The sequence below is a fragment of the Hypanus sabinus genome, chromosome 4 (genome assembly GCF_030144855.1).
Source record: "Hypanus sabinus isolate sHypSab1 chromosome 4, sHypSab1.hap1, whole genome shotgun sequence".
In the NCBI taxonomy this organism is placed as follows: Eukaryota; Metazoa; Chordata; class Chondrichthyes; order Myliobatiformes; family Dasyatidae; genus Hypanus; species Hypanus sabinus.
In genome coordinates, this window is record NC_082709.1 from 191266868 (window position 1) to 191286654 (window position 19787).

The following is a 19787-nucleotide window of genomic DNA, read 5'->3' on the forward strand; positions in this document are numbered from 1 at the left end:
CAGAAATGGCTGAAGTTGCCGGGAAGGTGCAGGATAGATATGTCCTACAGAGGAAGAAGTTCTCAATTGGCAGGGGTAGACAACTGTGGTTGACAAAGGAAATTAAGGACTGCATAAAAGCAAGGAAAGAGCATATAAGGGAACAAAAGTGAGTGTGAAGTTGGATGATTGGGAAGCTTTTAAAATCCAACAAAAGGCAACCAAAAAGATGAAGTACGAGGACGAACTAGCCAATAATATAAAGAAGTATACCAAAAGTTTTCTCAGTTATATAAAGAGTAAAAGGGAAGTGAGAGTTGATATTGGACTACTGCAAAATGATGCTGGTGATGTAGTAATGGGGGGCAGAGAAATGGCAGATGAACCTAATGGGTACTATGCATCCGTCTTCACTGTGGAAGACACCAACAGTGTGGCAGAGGTCCGTGAGTTTCAGGGTGCAGGAGTTAGTGCCATTGTTATTACAAAGGAAAAAGTGCTAGGCAAACTCAAAAGGTCTTAAGATGGATAAGTCACCTGGACCAGATAGACTACATCCCAAAGTCCTAAGAGAGGTTGCTGAAGAGATAATGGATAATGGTCATGATCTTTCAAGAATCACTTGATTCTGGCATGGTCCTGGAGGACAGGAAGATTGCAAATGTCACTCCATTCTTTTAGAAGGGAGGAAGGCTAAAGAAAGGAAATAATAAGCCGGTTAGCCTAACCTCAATGATTAGGAAAGTGTTGGAATCTATGTTTTAAGGATGAGGTTTCAGGGTGCTAATGATAAATTAAGTCAAAGTCGTCATGGGTTATGTAAAGGGCAGAAATCATGCAGGGAGATGAGAACTGAATTGAAGAGGCAGAGGATGGAGTGTTTGGCACACCAGTAGTCACAATTTGCAGGGAGTTTGTGAGGAAGGATAAGCAGATGATAGAGCAAAGATGCACCCAGCCAGATGGTTTGATATATGTCTATTTTAATGCAACAACTGTCAGAAGGAAGGTGAATGAATTTAGAGTGTGGATCAATACGATGTTGTGGAATTATGATGTTGTGGCCATTACAAAGACTTAAATGTCTCAGGGGCAGGAATGGCTGCTGAGTGTGCCAGGCTTTAGATATTTCAAAAAGGACAGGGAGCGAGGCAAAAGAGGTGGAGAGTGGCATTGCTAATCAGGGATAGTGTCATAGCTGCAGAAAAGAAAGAAGTCATGGACAGATTGTCTACTGAGTCATTGTGGATGGAAGTCAGAAATCGGAAGGGGGCAATAACTCTATTGGTTTTTTTTTTACAGACCCTCCAATAGTAACAGAGACATTGAGGGGCAGATAGGGAGGCAGATTCTGGAACAGTGCAATTATAGTAGGGTTGTAGTAATGAGTGATTTTAACTTCCCTAATATTGACTGACATCTCCTTAGAGCAAGGGGTTTAAACGGTGTGGAGTTTGCTAGCTGTGTTAAAGAAAGATTCCTGATGCAATATGTAGATAAGCCAACCAGAGGAGAGGCTGTACTTGATCTGGTATTGGGAAATGAACCTGGTCAGGTGACAGATCTCCCAGGGGGAGAGCATTTAGGAGGTAGTGATCACAACTCTATCTCCTTTACCATAGCACTGGAGAAGGATAAGAGCAGACAATTTGGGAAAGAATTTAATTGGGGTGGGGGAAATATAATGCTATCAGGCAGGAACTTGGCAGAAATGCAGCAAATGTTCATGGAGCATTTGCATGGCATTCTGCATAGGTATGTTCCATTGAGGCAGTGAAAGGGTGGTAGGGTAAAAGAACCATGGTGTGCAAAAGATGTAGAATATTTAGTTAAGAAGAAAGAAAAGCTTACAAAAAGTTTAAGAAACTAGGTACCGTTAGAGCTCTAAAAAATTACAAGCGTGCCAGGAAGGAGCTGAAGAATGAAATTAGTAGAGCTACATAGGGCCATGAGAAGGCCTTGGTGAGCAGAATTAAAGAAAATCCAAAGGCATTCTGCAAGTTAGGGGTCAGCGAGAGGTCTTGGTACATATTGGTACCAATGGCATTGGTAGGAAAAGGGGAGGAGTTCCTGAAAACAGACTACAAGGAGTTAGGAAGGAAGTTGAGAAGCAGGATCTCAAAGGTAGTAATCTCGGGATTACTGCTTGTGTCACATGACAGTGAGTATAGGAATAGAATGAGGTGCAGGATAAATGCATGGCTGAGGAATTGGAGCAGAGGCAGGGATTCAGATTTCTAGATCATTGAGACCTCTTCTGGGGCAGGTGTTACCTGTACAAAAAGGATGGGTTGCGCTTGAATCTGAGGGGGACCAGTATCCTGGCAGGGAGGTTTGCAAAGGCTATTGGGTAGAGTTTAAACTAGAATTGCTGGGGAACCAAACAGAAGTGATGGAGGAAAGGGAGGTTGGCTCAAAAATAGACAAAGCTTGGAGACCGTGCAAAAGGGAGGATAGGCAGGTGATAGAGAAGGGACGCACTTAGACCAATGGTTTGAGATGTGTCTATTTTATTGCGAGGAGTATTATGAATAAAGTGGATGAGCTTAGAGTGTGGATCAGCACTTGGAGCTATGATGTTGTGACCATTACAGGGACTTGAATGAATGGTGCTGGGGCAGGAATGGCTACTTCAAGTGCCAGGCTTTAGATGCTTCAGAAAAGACAAGAAGGGAGGCAAAAGAGGTGGAGGCATGGCACTGTTGATCAGAGATAGCGTCATGGCTGCAGTAAAGGAGGAAGTCATGGAGGGGTTGTCTATGGAGTGGAGTCTCTGTGGGTGGAAGTTAGGAATAGGAAGGGTCAATAACTCCATTGGGTGTTTTTTATAGACCACCCAATAGTAACAGTGACATCGAGGAGCAGATAGGGAGACAGATTCTGGAAAGGAGCAATGATAATAGGGTTGTTGTGGGAGATTTGAATTTCCCAAATATTGATTGGCATCCCCTTAGAGAGAGGGGTTTAGATGGAGTGGATTGTGTTAGGTGTGTTCAGGAAGGTTTCTTGACACAATATATAGATAAGCATACAAGAGGAGAAGCTGTACTTGATCTGGTATTGGGGAAATGAACCTGGTCAGGTGTCAGGTCTCTCAGTGGGAGTGCATTTTGGAGATAGTGATCACAATTCTATGTCCTTTACCATAGAATTGGAGAGGGATAAAAATAGACAAATTAGAGAAATGTTTAATTGGAGTAAGGGGGAATATGAAGCTATCAGGCAGGAACATGGAAGCAAAAATTGGAAACGGATGTTCTCAGGAAATTGTACAGAAGAAATGTGGCAAATGTTCAGGGGATGAATGCGTGGGGTTCTGCATAGGTACATTCCAATGAGACAGGGAAAGAATGGTAGGGTACAGGAACCATGGTGTACAAAGGCTGTTGTAAATCCAGTCAAGAAGAAAAGAAGAGCTTACAAAAGGTTCAAAAAACTAGATAATGATAGAGATCAGAATCAGAATCGCTGAGTGTGTGCCTTCAGGCTTCTGTGTATCCTACCTGATGGTAACAGTGAGAAAAGAAGGTTATAAGGCTAGTAGGAAGGAGCTTAAGAATGAAATTAGGAGAGCCAGAAGGGGCCATGAGAAGGCCTTAGTGGACAGGATTAAGGAAAACCCGAAGGCATTCTAAAGTATGTGAAGAGCAACAGGATGAGATATGAGAGAATGGGACCAATCAAGTGGGAAAGTGTATATGGAACAGGAGGAGATAGCAGAGGTACTTAATGAATACTTTGTTTCAGTATTCACTACGGAAAAGGATCTTGGTGATTATAGGGATGATTTGCAGCAGACAGAAAAGCTTGAGCATGTAGATATTAAGGAAGAGGATGTACTGGAGCTTTTGGAAAGCATGAAGTTGGATAAGTCACCAGAACCAGATGGGATGTACCCCAGGCTACGGTGGGAAGTGAGAGAGGAGATTGCTGAGCCTCTGGCGATGATCTTTGGATCATCAATGAGAACGGGAGAGGTTACGAGGGTTGTGGATTTTGTTCCTTTATTCAAGAAAAGAAGTAGAGATACCCCAGGAAATTATAGGCCAGTGAGTTTTACGTCAGTGGTTGGTAAGTTGATGGAGAAGATCCTGAGAAGCAGGATTTATGAACATTTGGAGAGGCATAATATGATTAGGAATAGTCAGAATGACTTTGTGAAAGGCAGGTCATACTTTATGAGCCAGATTGAATTTTTTGAGGATGTGACTAAACACATTGATGAAGGTGGAGCCATAGATGTAGCGTATATGGATTTCAGCAAGGCATTTGTTAAGGTTCCCCCATGCAAGGCTTATTCAGAAAATAAGGAGGCATGTGATCCAAGGGGACATTGCTTTGTGGATCCAGAACTGGCTTGCACACAGAAGGCAAAGAGTGGTTGTAGATGGGTCATATTCTGCATGGAGGTCGGTGACCAGTGGTGTACCTCAGGGATCTGTTCTGGGACCCCTACTCTTCGTGATTTTTATAAATGACCTGGATGAGGAAGTGGAGGGATGGGTTAATAAATTTACTGATGACACAAAGGCTGGAGGTGTTGTGGATACCGTGGACGGCTGTCAGAGGTTACAGTGGGACATTGATAGGATGCAAAACTGGACTGAGAAGTGGCAGATGGAGTTCAATCCAGATAAGTGTGAGGTTGTTCATTTTGGAAGTTCAAATGGCAGTCTGGAGGATTGGCGGGATCTTGAGGTCAGAGTCCATAGGACACTCAAAGCTTCTACACGGGTTGACTCTGTGGTTAAGAAAGCATACGGTGCATTGGCCTTCATCAACTGTGGGATTCAGTTTAAGAGCGGAGAGGTAATGTTGCAGTTATATAGGATCCTGGTCAGACCCCACTTGGAGTACTGTGCTCAGTTCTGGTCGCCTCACTACAGGAAGGATGTGGAAACCATAGGAAGAGTGCAGAGGAGGATGTTGCCTGGATTGGGGAGCAGTCTTTTGAGAATAGGTTGCGTGAACTCGGCCTTTTCTCTTTGGAGTGACGGAGGATGAGAGTTGACCTGATAGAGGTGTACAGTACAAGATAATGAGAAGCAATGATTGTGTGGATAATCAGAGGTTTTTACCTGATAGAGGTGTATAAGGTGATGAAAGGCATTGATCATATGGATAGCCAAGGGCATTTCCCCAGGACTGAAATGGCTAACATGAGGGGGCATGGTTTTAAGGTGCTGGGCAGTAGATACAAGGAGGATGTCAGAGGAAAGTTTTTCACACAGAGAGTGGTGAGTGCATGGAATGCACTGCCAGTGGCATTGGTAGAGGCAGATACAATAAGGTCTTTTAAGATAGATAGGTACCTGGAGCTTAGAAGAATAGAGGACTATGTGGTATGGAAATTCTAAGCAGCCTCTAGAATAGGTTACATGGTTGGTCCAACATTGTGGGCCAAATGGCCCGTAATGTGCTGTTGATTTCTTTGTTTCCATGTTTCTATAAATCTATTAGAATTCTTCAAGGAAATAACAAGCAGAGTGGACAAAGGAGAGGCAGATGTCATTTATTAGGATTTGATGAGGTGGCACGCATGAGGTTGCTTCAGAAGACAAAATCCTCTGGCCTTACAGGAGAGAAACTGGCAAGGATAGAGGAATGGCTGACAGGCAGGAGACAGCGAATGGGAATAAAAGGGGCCTTTTCTGTTTGGCTGCCAGCAACTAGTGGTGTTCCTCAGGTGTCAGTATTGGGATGGCTACTTTTCACATTGTTTGTCAATGATTTGGAAATGGAATTGATGGTTTATGGATGATATGGTGGAGGGGTATGTAATGCTGAGTAAACAATGCAATTGGAACAGGACAGACAAATTGGAAACAACAACACACACAAAATGCTGGTGGAACACAGCAGGCCAGGCAGCATCTATAGGGAGAAGCACTGTCGACATTTCGGGCCGAGACCCTTCGTCAGACAAATTGGAGGAATGGGCAAAAAAACTTGGCAGATGGAATAGTGTTGGGAACTATATGATAATGCATTTTGGTAAGTAACAGTAGTGCAGACTATTATATAAATGGAGAGAAGATTCAAATATCAGTGGTGCAGAGGGACTTAGGAGTCCTCGTGCAAGATTCAACATTTTCTGACCCTATGTCACCTCTTTCTAAACATGTAATTCCATCCCTTACCAACAGAGCCACACCACCACCTATGCATGTCTACCTGTCCTTTCAATGTTAGTATAACCCCCTGGGCCACCTCAGGCTCGCTCAGCTCGTTCTCGTCTGGGGGAGTAGCCTTCGGCCCCGCCAAACTGGGTAATCAGCTGGTGTGGATGCTGTGTGATGTCCCCGCCTCGCCCAAAAACAGACAGTACACCATATGCAATTAAACGAGTACAATTTATAAAGGTTACTATAACTAAGTGATTAATAATGATACAGTGTATATGAAGGAAAAAAAATAAAGAAAAGGCGCCAAACTTATCAAAGTCCAAACCACTTCATGCACAACCGTTGGAGCTCAATTACTGAAGTCTTCTGGCCACCATTCGATCCCCTCAGAACTCCTCGACCCACCGCCTGGGACCAACCACGGTGGTCGACCAGACGCTCCACACGAATCTGTCTTCGTCTCCTCTCCTCACTGAAACCCTTGGGCCTCGGACCCCTGCTCGGGGTCCGTTCTGTCGCCCAGCTTCCAGCATCACTTCCTCTCTCTCTCACCCCCTCGCGCCGACTCCCCAAAATGCCCGCCGACAATCAGTTTACAGACCCACAAGAAAGAATAACATTAATCCCAATTGGTTAACAAACAAATACAATTCACGATATCAGTAATTTTAACCCAAACAAACTTCCAGCACTTATCATAACAAAGAAGCATTCCTACTTTTAACAAAACAAAGAAGCCATTTTGTTTACATACACAGTAAGAAAGAAAAAGAAGAAACCCCCTTTACATTAGGAACATGTATATCCTCTGATGTTAAGCTCCCAACTATGGCCTTCTTTCAGCAACAACTCAGTGATTCAGTGAACAACTCAGCTTCTTCCCCTCTGCCATCCGATTCCTAAATGGACATTGAAGCTTTGGACACTACCTCACTTTTTTAATATAGTATTTCTGTTTTTGCACATTTTAAAAAATCTATTCAATATATGTAATTGATTTACTTGTTTATTTATTATTATGTTTTATTTAATTTTTTTCTCTCTCTGCTAGATTATGTATTGTATTGAACTGCTGCTGCTGTTAAAAAATTTCATGTCAAATGGCGTTGATAATTGATCTGATTCTGATTCTGAGGCCAACAACACCATACTGACCAGTCTTTAATTACGTCACGGGTTTATCCACCTTATTCCAAATGCTACGCGCATTTAACTACAACACCTTCAATCCTGCATTCTTTGCCCGTTTGAATTTTGCCTCCGTGGTGCAATTTGACTCTTTCCTCTTTCTGCATTTATACCCAATCATTAGCCTGTCCTTCCTTACATTCATGTTACATTCATCATCTACTTGTAAAGCTGCTGGCTCAAGCTTAGATCTGTCGTGCTGGTTCGCATCCCCCTCCCAAATTAGTTTAAACCACTCCCAATGGCTCTAATAAACCTGCCCATAAGAATATGGGAGGGGGATGTGAACCAGCACGACAGATCTGATCATGAGTCCCTTGGATTCAAGTGCAACCCATCCCTTTTGTACAGTTCCCACATACCCCAGAAGAGGTCCCAATTATCCAAAAAACTGAATTCCTGCCCACTGTTTCAATTTCTCAACCACGCATTTATCTGCCACCTCATTCTATTCCTATACTCACTGTCATGTCACACAGACAACGATCTTGAGATTACTAACTTTGAGGACCTGCCTGTCAGCTCCCTTCCTAACTCCCTATATTCTTTTTTCAGGATCTCCTCCCTTTTTTGTCATTGGTACCAATATGTAGTATACAACTTCAGCATAACATCCCATCTTCTGAACCCAATAAACACACACAAAATGCTGGAGGAACTCAGCAGGCCAGGCAGCATCTATGGAAAAGGGTACAGTCAACATTTCAGGCCGAAACCCTTCAGCAGGATTGGAGATAAAAAGCTGAAGAGTAGATTTAAAAGGTGGAAGGAGGGGAGAGAGAAACACAAGGTGAGGGGTGAAACCTGAAGGGGAAGGAATGAAGTAAAGAGCTGGGAAGTTGATTGGTGAAAGAGATAGAAGGGAGGAGCACCAGAGGAAGGTGATGGGCAGGCAAGCAGATAAAGTGAGAGAGGGAGTAGATGGGAAATGGTGAAGGATAGTGGGTGTGGGAGGCATTGCTGGAAGTTTGAGAAACTGTTTCGCTAAGCATCTACATTCTGTCTGCCAAAGAAAGCAGAATCTCCCAGTGGCCATCCATTCTAATTCCACTTCCCATTCCCATTCCGATATGACCTCTGCCACTGAGGTTGGAGCAATAACACCTTATATTCTGTTGTATAGCTTTCTACGTGATGGCATGAATATATCAGGTACTTTGACTTACTAATTTTCTTTCTTTATTTAATAGGTGGGGCAGTTTATCAGCCTGTTACCGTGGTTACTCCTCAAGGTCAGGTAGTGACACAAACACATGGAACAATCCGAATCCAGAATGCACAGGTGTGTTATATTTTCATCTGCTTTGTGGGTTCTCAGAGAGAATGGGTTATGGGTCACTGAGGAAATTGTGGAGTCTGGGCAATGATCGTTCATAAACTGTGTAACTACCTGCTTGTAAAATTATTAATTCCATGGAACACTGGTTCAGAAACCTGATCTTGAATACTTTTGCTGCGTCCGCTGTGACAGCCAGGATCTCCCAGCGACCAACCATTATAACTCCACTTCCTATTCCCACACTGACACAGCCTGCTGAGCTACCAGGTTGCGGCTATACACAGATTACAGGAACATATTTTCTTTTCATCTCCAATTTGATGGCATCAACATCAATTTCCCTTACTTCTGGGAACCATTCCCCTCTATTTCCACCCTCCCATTCTTTTGTTTGCCATTATCTTCATGGCCCCTTCAACCCTCCCCCACTTTCATGACTTGCTCATTACACATATCTGCCTTGCTCTTGATCCCCCACCTCCTTCCCTTTTATTCCATCGTCCACTGTCCTCTCTCATCAGATTCCAGCCCTTTGCCTTTGCTGCCAATCATCTCCCAGCTTCTCAAATCATTCCCACTTCTCCATCTCTTCCACCCAACTATCTTTCCCCTCTCACGGCCAACAAATGCTCCTCCCCCTCCCTGAATCCATTTCTTCAGATTTCTGCCCTTTTTTTCCAGTCCTGATGGTCTTGGCCCCAAATATTGACTATTCATTTCCCTCTCTAGATGCAGCCTAACATGCTGAGTTCCTCCAGCATTGTGTGTGAGTTGGCAAGGTTAATCTCCAATTGTATCTTAGAAATATAGAAAGCCTGCAGCACAATACAGGCCCTTTGGACCACCATGCTGTGCCGAGCATGTACTTAATTCAGAAATTACCTAGGGTTACCCATAGCCCTCTATTTTTCTAAGCTCCGTGTACCTATCCAGAAGTCTTTTAAAAGATCCTGTCGTATATGCCTCCACCAATGTTGCCAGCAGCCCATTCCGTGCACTCACCACTCTCTGCGTAAATAAACTTACCCCTGACATCTCCTCTGTACCTGCTTCCAAGCACCTTAAAACTGTGCTCTCTCGTATTAGCCATTTCAGCACTGGGAAAAAGCCTCTGACTATCCACACAATCAATGCCTCTCATTAGCTTATATACCTCTATCAGGTCGCCTCTCATCCTCTGTCACTCCAAGGAGAAAAGGCCAAGGTCACTCAACCTATTCTCATAAGGCATTCTCCCCAATCCAGGCAACAACCTTGTAAATCTTCTCTGCATCCTTTCTATAGTTTCTACATCCTTCCTGTAGAAAGGTGACCAGAACCGAGCATAGTACTCCAAATGGGATCTGACCAGGGTTCTGTAGAGCTGTAACATTACCTCTTGGCTTTTAAGCTCAATCCCATGGTTGATGAAGGCCAATGCACCATATGCTTTCTTAACCACAGAGTCAACCTGCTCAGCAGCTTTGAGTGTCCAATGGACCCTGACTCCAAGATCCCTCTGATCCTCTACACTACCCTTACTATTCTGCCATCATATTTGACCTACCAAAATGAACCACCTCACACTTATCTCGGTTTAACTCCATCTGCCACTTCTCAGCCCACTTTTGCATCCTACCAATGTCCCGCTGTAACCTCTGACAGCCCTCCACACTGTCCACAACACCCCCAACCTTTGTGTCATCAGCAAATTTACTAACACATCCCTCCACTTCCTCATCCAGGTCATTTATAAAAATCACAAAGAGTAAGGGTCCCAGAACAGATCCCTGAGGCACACCACTGGTCACCGGCCTCCATGCAGAATATGACCCGTCTACAACTACTCTTTCTCTTCTGTGGGCAAGCCAGTTCCAGATCCACAAAGCAAGGTCCCCTTGGATCCCATGCCTCCTTAATTTCTCAATAAGCCTTGCATGGGGTACCTTATCAAATGCCTTGCTGAAATTGATATACACTACATCTACGGCTCTACCTTCATCAATGTGTTTAATCACATTCAAAAATTCAATCAGGCTCGTAAGGCACAACCTGCCCTTGATAAATCCATGCTGACTATTCCTAATCATATTATACCTCTCCAAATGTTCATAGATCTTGCCTCTCAGGGTCTTTTCCATCAACTTACCAATCACTGAAGTAAGACTTACTGGTCTATAATTTCCTAGGCAATCTCTACTCCCTTTCTTGAATAAGCGAACAACATCTGCAACCCTCCAGTCCTCCAGAACCTCTCCTGTCCCTATTGATGATGCCAAGATCATTGCCAGAGGCTCAGCAACCTCCTCCCTCACCTTCCACAGTAGCCTGGGTAGATCCTGTCCAGTCCTGGTGACTTATCCAACTTGATGTTTCCAAAAACTCCAGCACATACCCTTCCTTCATATCTGCATGCTCAAGCTTTTCAATCTGCTGTAAGTCATCCCTACAATCACCAAGATCCTTTTCCGTAATGAATACTGAAGCAAAGTGTTGGTTTAGTATCTTTGCTATCTCCTCCAGTTCCATACACACTTTTCCACTATCACACTTGATTGGTCCTATTCTCTCATGTCTTATCCTGTTGCTCTTCATGTACTTGTAGAATGCCTTGGGGTTTTCCTTAATCCTGTCCGCCAAGACCTTCTTATGGCCCCTTCTGGCTCTTCTAATTTCATTCTTAAGCTCTTTTCTGCTCGCCTGATAATCTTCTGGATCTCTATCATTACCTAGTTTTTTGAATCTTTCGTAAGCTTTTCTGTTCTTCTTGACTAGATTTTCAACAGCCTTTGTACACCACCATTCCTGTACCCTACCATCCTTTCCCTCTCTCATTGGAACATACCTATGCAGAATGCTACGCAAATATCTGCTGAACATTTGCCATATTGCCAGGTATATGGAGGAATTTAAGGTGGGGGGTTATATGAGAGGCAGGGTTTAAGTGTTGGTACAACGTTGTGGGCCATAGGGCCTGTACTGTGCTGTACTATTCTATGCTCTATATTCTAAGTTTCTGTCATACATTTCCCCAAGAACATCTGTTCCCAATTTTTGCTTCCAAGTTCCTGACTGATAGCTTCATATTTCCCCTTACTCCAATTGAACGCTTTCCTAACTTATCTGTTCCTATCCCTCTCCAATACTATGGTAAAGGAAATAGAATTGTGATCGCTATCTCCAAAATGCTCTCCCACTGAGAGACCTGACAACTGACCAGGTCCATTGCCCAATACCAGATCAAATACAGCCTCTCCTCTTGTAGGGTTATGTGACCCTCAGGCTTGGCCAGTACGTGTTTGTCGAGGGGAAGACAACTTCTGGCCCCGCCAAACTGAGAAATCTCGTTTGTGTGGATGCTGCGTGATGTGTTGCCCTGTTACAAATCCACACTGAAAAATATCAGACAGTACACCATATACAATGAACTGATTGAACTTCATATATCTTAATCTGAATATAGGGTTAGTAAAGAAAATATAAAGAAAAAGGGCCCATTTTAAGAGTTGTCAAAAGTGCAAGTTGGAGCTCACAAATACGTCCATTCATCAACCATTGACCTCCTCCGAGTGTCGCCAACCTTCAGACCCTTGCTCCTGGTCAACTCCATCCAGTGGTCTTCCAGCTCTCTCCACATGCATGTTCCTTCTCTTGCTGACCAAAGACTGCAAAAATCTGTCTTCCAGACTCACAAGAAAGAACAACAGCACTCCAAACCCCGTTATCTTGAGTCATAACCCAAACATTGCTGCTACAGAGAAACCATTACATTATCAGTGAAACCTTACAGCATGCTACAGTCTCCCCCCACCAAATTTATTCATGTCCTCATGACATTGAGATAATTCGCCAACCCTTCCTGCAAAACACAAAGCCCAATCCAGGTGTAAAAGGCAGTGACATAGCTCTCCAACACAGTAGGGTCACAGTCTGTTCCCCTGGTAGGCCAACCTATCCGGTGGTCTCCTAATTCTTTGAGACCTGTGCACCCATCCGGTTCCGACACTACTGGGGATACTTCTGGTCCACCTGCCGAGACCTCCCCCAATCTGTCACTCGTGCTCACCTGCAACTCGGAGCCCTCTGTCCCATGATCAAACTCCTCTTCCTCCCCTACAGAGTCCCACTGCAACCTAATCTGCCCACAGATAGCCCCCCCCCCCCATTTCACCTGACTCAATTGGAGAAGGGCCAGGAGTCTCTTCCTCAATCAATGGGGAGTTAGCGAAATGCAGCATATACCACACATCCAGGTCTTCATCCTCCAAATGAGTATCCCTCTCAGGGGTGGGGACCGGCCTAACCTCACCCGTTGGGAGCTCAGTAGACACCCCGCGTTTCCGAAGAGTCATCTTACTAGGTGTGGGCTCCAAGTCAGGCTCTGGGTCTACCAGTACTTCTTGACCCAGGGGCAACAGATGGTTCCGATTGAGAATCTTGACAGGCCCAATTCCATCCTCTGGTTTCACCCAGAAAACTGGTAGGTTTGGCATCTGACTCTCCACCACATAGGGTGCAGCCTCCCAGCGGTCAGCCAACATATGCTTTCCAGGTAGCCCAAAATTCCATATGAGGACTCTGTCTCCTGGCTGGAGTTGGGAGAACCTCACCTTTTGATCGTACCTCATCTTATTCCCTCGATTCTGCTTGGCAGCCACCACCCCAACTAATTCATAAGCCCTTTTCAGCTCTCTTCTCATGTCAGACACATACTTCAGATAAATCTTCGGTGGCAAGTCACCCTTGTCAATCCCGAAGCAAAGGTCAATGGGCAACCTCGCCTCGCACCCAAACATCAGATAATATGGCGAGTACCCGTAGCTTCATTTCGTGTACAGTTGTAACTGAACCAGATACCCAAATTTGACTCCACTTGCTCTTCTTGCTGATCTCCAGGGTCCCAAGCATGTCTAGCAAGGTCCGATTAAACCTCTCTGGCTGGGGATCACCCTGTGGGTTATTGGGCGTGGTCCTCAACTTCTCAACTCCAAGCATGCCCAGTAACTCATGGATGATTCTGCTCTCGAAAACCTGTCCCTGATCGCTGTAGTCACATTCATGCAACCCTGTAAAAGTATCAGCAGCAATAGAACACACCTGGAGTCTGGTTTTGCTGTTAACAAAACACTATTTTATTAGTAACTACATAATAGAGTAATTTAAACCAGGCAAATCAAAAATTAATGGTGTTATGCATATATAGGTGTAAATAAAGTTCCCAAACCTATTCAAGCTCAGGTGGTAAGAGTTAGTCTTACGATGGTATGTAAGAAAAGTTCAGATCAGATGCATGGGACTGAAGTGAGATGTTTGTAATCCAAGAGCGAATGTTGTGAGAAGGTAATTACGTTGCTATTCCACAGGTTCCACGACAGCAATACAAAATAACATTAGCAGTAGGTTTTATCTCTGAAGTTGTTCCACTCCACACACGAAGTATCACCGACAGTGATCTTCAACGAATATCCTTTCAACACAAGTGGAACCACACCCGAATTCAGCTACAGGACAGCTCAAAGTGGTGGCCACAGGATACTCAAACAAAATCCACGTATGGATTATCACCAACAGTAGCTTATCACAAAGGGGATCATCTTCAAGGGAACCACCACCCAGGCAACGGTCAACACAAGTAGATTCCACAAGGTTACCCCTATCACATACAACATGATATCCACTTATCCAGTTCCACAACATACAAAATAACTCCCAACAGTGATTTGCCACAGGGGTGCCTTTCTTCAGTGAACTACCACACCCAGACAAAGGGTAAACACACACGTGGTAATTACCTCACCTGGTATTCACGTGGTATTTCTCCTCATCAGAGAACTGTGGACAATCACACTTTTGTAGTCAAATGGAAACAAACTCACCCTCATGGGCTACTTAGTGACAGAGTCCAAACAGTGATCTCTGTGTCACTAGGTTTCTTCTGTTTCAAACCTTCCGCTCCTCTCTGCAAACTTCTTCTAGTAGCAGCAAACTTGTGAGAGTCATTTATCAATACTCTGGATCGATCTCAACTCACCCCTTTTGGGCTACTGAAAGTTTAAACCAGCGACCAACTCACTGGTGTTTTCCATTGACCAAATCCATCTTTACTCTGAGCTGTGTGTCTGTGACTGTCCTTGTATATTCAAAGCAAGCCGCAGAAAAAATGTAAACATTCATTGTCCATCAAATAACTCTCTCTCTCTCTCTCTCTCGCTCGCTCTCTTTCTCTCTCCCTCTCTCCCTCTCTCCCTCTCTCCCTCTCTCCCTCTCTCCCTCTCTCTCTCTCTCTCTCTCTCTCTCCCCCTCCCTCTCTCCCTCCCTCCCTCCCTCCCTTCAAACAGTGCCCAAAAGTCAGTCTCATTCTCCCAGCGCTTTGAAATGACAGTCCACACAAAAAATGAACCCCAGGGGTACATAACACTATGTATTCGCCAGGGGGAGGCCATAATAAATCAAATACTTCTCCCATAACACTTTTGCTACCGTAGATGCCCTCTGGTCCTTGGTAGAAAAAGCCTATCTGGTGTAGTGCTCCGTGATGGCCAGGAAATCCATACACACCAGGTCCAAAGGCCCTGCACTCTGTAGGTAGGACAAGAGAGCTGCCTGCATAGGCAGTCTTCTGCTGTATGCATTAAATGCACGACTTGCAGTATTCTTCGATCTCCAACTTCATTTGGAGTCAGTAGAACCGGTCTCTGAGCAATCCATAAGTCTTTTCCACCCCCAAATGTCCAGAATCATCGTGAGGTAACTTCAACGCAATCCTCAAATACGTCTTGGGCAGAACCAGCTTCACCCCCAGGGCAGGAATGCTCTCCCACTCCTCGTCCCTGACCAGTCCCTCAAACATCCGTCGGGACAAAGCATCCACATCAATGTTCCGACTCCCCAGCCAGTACTTAAGGTCGAAATCATAGGCAGACGATGCTGCCAACCACCAATGGCCTATTGCATCCAGTTTCGCCGAGGTCAGTATATAAGTTAGGGGGTTGTTGTCTATCCTCACCTCAAACTTGGCCCCATAGAGGTAGTCACTCAGCTTATCCACCACAGCCCATTTCAACACCAGAAATTCCAACTTGTGCATGGGATAATTTTTCTCGGAGGGTGACAGACTCTGGCTGACAAATGCAGTGGGTCTCAACCTGGTGCCCTGATCCTGATACAGGACACTCCCCCAAAGCCCTCCCGACTGGCATCCATGTGCAGCACATACAGCAGTCGGGTCTGCAAGAGCCAGCACTGGCGCTTGGGTCAGCAGCTCCTTCATCGACTGAAAGGCCTCTTCACAGTTTGCATCCCACCTCTGTCCAAAGGGCTCCTATGGGCTAAAATACTCTTCACCCTCCTGTCCTTTTGTCCTCCTTGCTTTCTTCCCCAAGGGAGGGTAACCGCACAGAGGCTGATTCAACGGGTGACTCACTTTCGCGTAGTCTTTCACAAACCTCCAATAGTAGCTACAGAACCCGAGGAACGAGCACAGAGCGCTCACAGTCTGGGGTCTTAGCCAAGTGGAAACCATCTCGATCTTAGCTGGATCTGTAGCTACTCCCATTGTGAGACTATGTGCCCAACATAGCTAACAGATGTTTGGCAGAACTGGCACTTGTCCAGAGAAAGTTTTAACCCTTCAGCTTTCAGGCAGCCCGGCACCTTCAGCTGCCTCGCTCCATGTTGTTCCAAGGTGGATCCAAATACTATGAAGTCATCCCGATACTCCAATACCTGAAGCAAGTTCATATCCCCCACTGTCCTCTCCATGACTCGCTGGAAAGTTGTAGGAGTCTGCGATATGCCCTGGGGCATCCTTTCAAACTGGAAGAATCCCAGGGGACGTATAAATGCCGTGTTCTCTTTGTCGGCTTCATTCATGAGGACCTGGTAATATCCACTCCTCAAATCCAAAGCACTGAACAACTTCGCACCCCTCAGACAGGCCAGCGCGTCTTCAACCCTCGAGACCGTATACTTGTCAGGGATGGTGCGCCTGTTCAGAGTCCTACAGTCCACACACATCTGTACCTTCCCATTCTTCTTCTGTGCTGCTGCTATTGGGGATGCATAGGGACTTCGGGACTTGGTGATGATCCCAGCTTCCTTCAACTTACACAAATGCTGCCGCACATCTTCCACCTCTGCAGGGGCCTATCGCCGTGACCTCTCTCTAAACGAGGTGTCCTCGGTCACACGGATAGTGTGGCAAGTGCTCCTGGAACAACCCACATCAAACTTGTCAGTGGAAAAGACACGTTCCAGCTTCAACATCTTCTCTATCAACCTTCTCTTCCACACTGCAGGCACCAGGGAGTCCCCGAAGTTGAATGACTCTGCTGTCAACTTACCCCCCTTTTCCAATAGTTTCTCCCCAGTGTGTCTCACAGGGACTCTGGACATTACCGTCACTGGGAACAGTTGCACCAGGGGCATCCCACGCTTGAAGGTAACCTCCCTCTTCGTTGTGTTCCTGACAATCACTGCCATCCTGCTTGCCGGTACAACCGAGGGCTTCTGCAGGTTGGGCCTCACCAGTACCCCAGCAGGAAATCCCGACTCCCTCTCGAGGTCTTCTGGAGCGTTCACTAAAAGGGCCTTCCCTCAGGCACTCGGTGAAATTTGGGGGTCCCCATCACTCTTGCTGCTTCCCCGGGCCGTACCACCATTGGCTTCGACTGGGTGAACCACACAGTCCCTCGTTTAAATTTGGTATCCAGCCTAATGTGACCACACACTTCCTCAAAAGCAGCCTGGAACACCGGGTGCACTGCCAGTGTCCCCAGAAAGCTCTTGCCTGCCTTCTCCTTGCAGGCCTCCATGACCCTCCTCACAAGAGGGCTGTTGGTTCCCACCAGAATTGAAATGCCACCCTTCTCGACTGGGTCCAGACAAACCAAGAACAGACAAACCAGACAAAGGCAACAAGAACCTCAGGCACTCCCACATTCGGCCTCCAAGAACTCCAGCTTCACTGACAAATGACCGTCGCATGGATAATCACCAGCATTGCTACCCCAAGTCTCCAGTGCTCTGAATGCTGTCACTGTTAGATGCTTCAGGTACCAGTTGTAAAACGAACAGTACAACAATGTGACCTGTGACCCGGTGTCGATTATGGTTTTGGAATAAATACCCTCTATTTGTAGTGACAAACTGCAGCATGGTCCCACTAAGCCTTCAGGAATAGGGTTTTTCACTTTCCAGGTTCCATGGTACATTGCTGGGAACATGTTGCCCCCAGAGACACCAGGCCGTTCCCTCACTGGGTCTCCTCTAATTTTCCCGACACCTCTCCCTGCTTAGGCACCCAGGGGCTCACTCTCCAAGGGGCTTCCCGCTGCTCACATTCCTGCCTGAAGTAGCCCTCTTCGCCACAGTTATAGCAGACAATACCAGCCGCCCCCCTTCTCGCAGAACCCCGGTCACCCACAGCCCTCTGCGTAGTCCGTCCCCTTGGGGTGGCCCTCTCTACTAGTCCTATCATACGGAGGGTCCACACCCGCTGTTAACTCCTGGGACATCTCAATTCTCAGCTCTACCACAATCTCCTTTGCCATTCCCCGGGTTGGGCTGGCTGCGGTCACTTCAGCACAAGGGGCTACTACCGAGGACTGTACCCTGCTGACAGAGCCCTCCGATGTCTCCAAAGCGTTCTCCTCCTCCCGCACCTCTCTAATCAGCTGAACAAATGAGGGAGAGGGAGGCGTCTTATGGGACTGTGGGACACCCCAAGCAATCATGTCCTGTGACTGGGCGCCCTTGGCTATCTGGTCCATCCTTAACTTATCCACCTCAGCCACCTGAATGACCGCCCTGCGCCGCAAACGATTTAGCTTTCTCTCTAGCCAAAAAGTGGAAGCAGAAAGCTTATATGTACAGAGGCTAATCACTCTGTGGGAGGGCAGTGTAACTGCCCTGTAGGTGAGCAGGTTAATTGTATTGTAGATGAACACAGTGCAGTGGCATGCAGAAGTTTGGGCACCCCTGGTCAAAATTTCTGTTCTTGTGAATAGAAGATGAACTGATCTTCAAAAGTCATAAAGTTAAAGATGAAACATTCTTTTCAACCTTTTAAGCAAGATTAGTGTATTATTTTTGTTTTGTACAATCTTAGAGTGAAAAAAGGGAAAGGAGCGCAATGTAAAAGTTTGGGCACCCCAAGAGATTTAAGGCAAACAAGTAGTGAAGTCATGGAACCTATACAAATTAAAAAGGAGGAGACGTTTGCTGTCTTGAGGCAAATCAGAGTAGATAAATCCCCAGGACCTGACAGAGTATTCCCTTGGACCTTGAAGGAGACTAGTGTTAAAACTGCAGGGGCCTTGGCCGATATATTTAAAATGTTGGTATCCACGGGTGAGGTGCCGGAGGACTGGAGGATAGCTCATGTTGTTCCGTTGTTTAAAAAAGGCTCTAAAAGTAATCCGGGAAATTATAGGCCGTATAACCATATAACAATTACAGCACGGAAACAGGCCATCTCGGCCCTTCTAGTCCGTGCTGAACGCTTACTCTCACCTAGTCCCACTTATCTGCACTCAGCCTATAACCCTCCATTCCTTTCCTGTCCATATATCTATCCAATTTTTTTTAAATGACAATATCGAACCTGCCTCTACCACTTCTACTGGAAGCTCGTTCCACACAGCTACCACTCTCCGAGTAAAGAAGTTCCCCCTCGTGTTATCCCTAAACTTTTGCCCCCTAACTCTCAACTCATGTCCTCTTGTTTGAATCTCCCCTACTCTCAATGGAAAAAGCCTATCCATCTCAACTCTATCTATCCCCCTCATAATTTTAAATACCTCTATAAAGTCCCCCCTCAACCTTCTACGCTCCAAAGAATAAAGACCTAACTTGTTCAACCTTTCTCTGTAACTTAGGTACTGAAACCCAGGCAACATTCTAATAAATCTCCTCTGTACTCTCTCTGTTTTGTTGACATCTTTCCTATAATTCAGTGACCAGAACTGTACTGGCCAAATTTGACCTCACCAATGCCTTGTACAATTTTAACATTACATCCCAACTCCTGTACTCAATGCTCTGTTTTATAAAGACCAGAATATCAAAAGCTTTCTTCACCACCCTATCCACATGAGATTCCACCTTCAGGGAACTGTGCACCATTATTCCTAGATCTCTCTGTTCTACTGCATTCCTCAATGCCTTACCATTTACCATGTATGTCCTGTTTCGATTAGTCCCACCAAAATGTAGCACCTCACACTTATCAGCATTAA

General features: G+C 45.5%; 1 protein-coding gene across 4 annotated transcripts in view; it reads left to right on the top strand.

Moving 5' to 3' along the window:
- Positions 1–19787, top strand: part of pknox1.1 (pbx/knotted 1 homeobox 1.1) — a 273179-nt gene that overhangs the window by 171690 nt on the left and 81702 nt on the right. For all 4 annotated transcript variants that reach the window (XM_059969035.1, XM_059969036.1, XM_059969037.1 and 1 more), the window contains one exon: positions 8483–8574. In XM_059969035.1, the coding sequence (XP_059825018.1) occupies positions 8483–8574 (92 nt within the window). The remainder of the gene's footprint in view (positions 1–8482; positions 8575–19787) is intronic.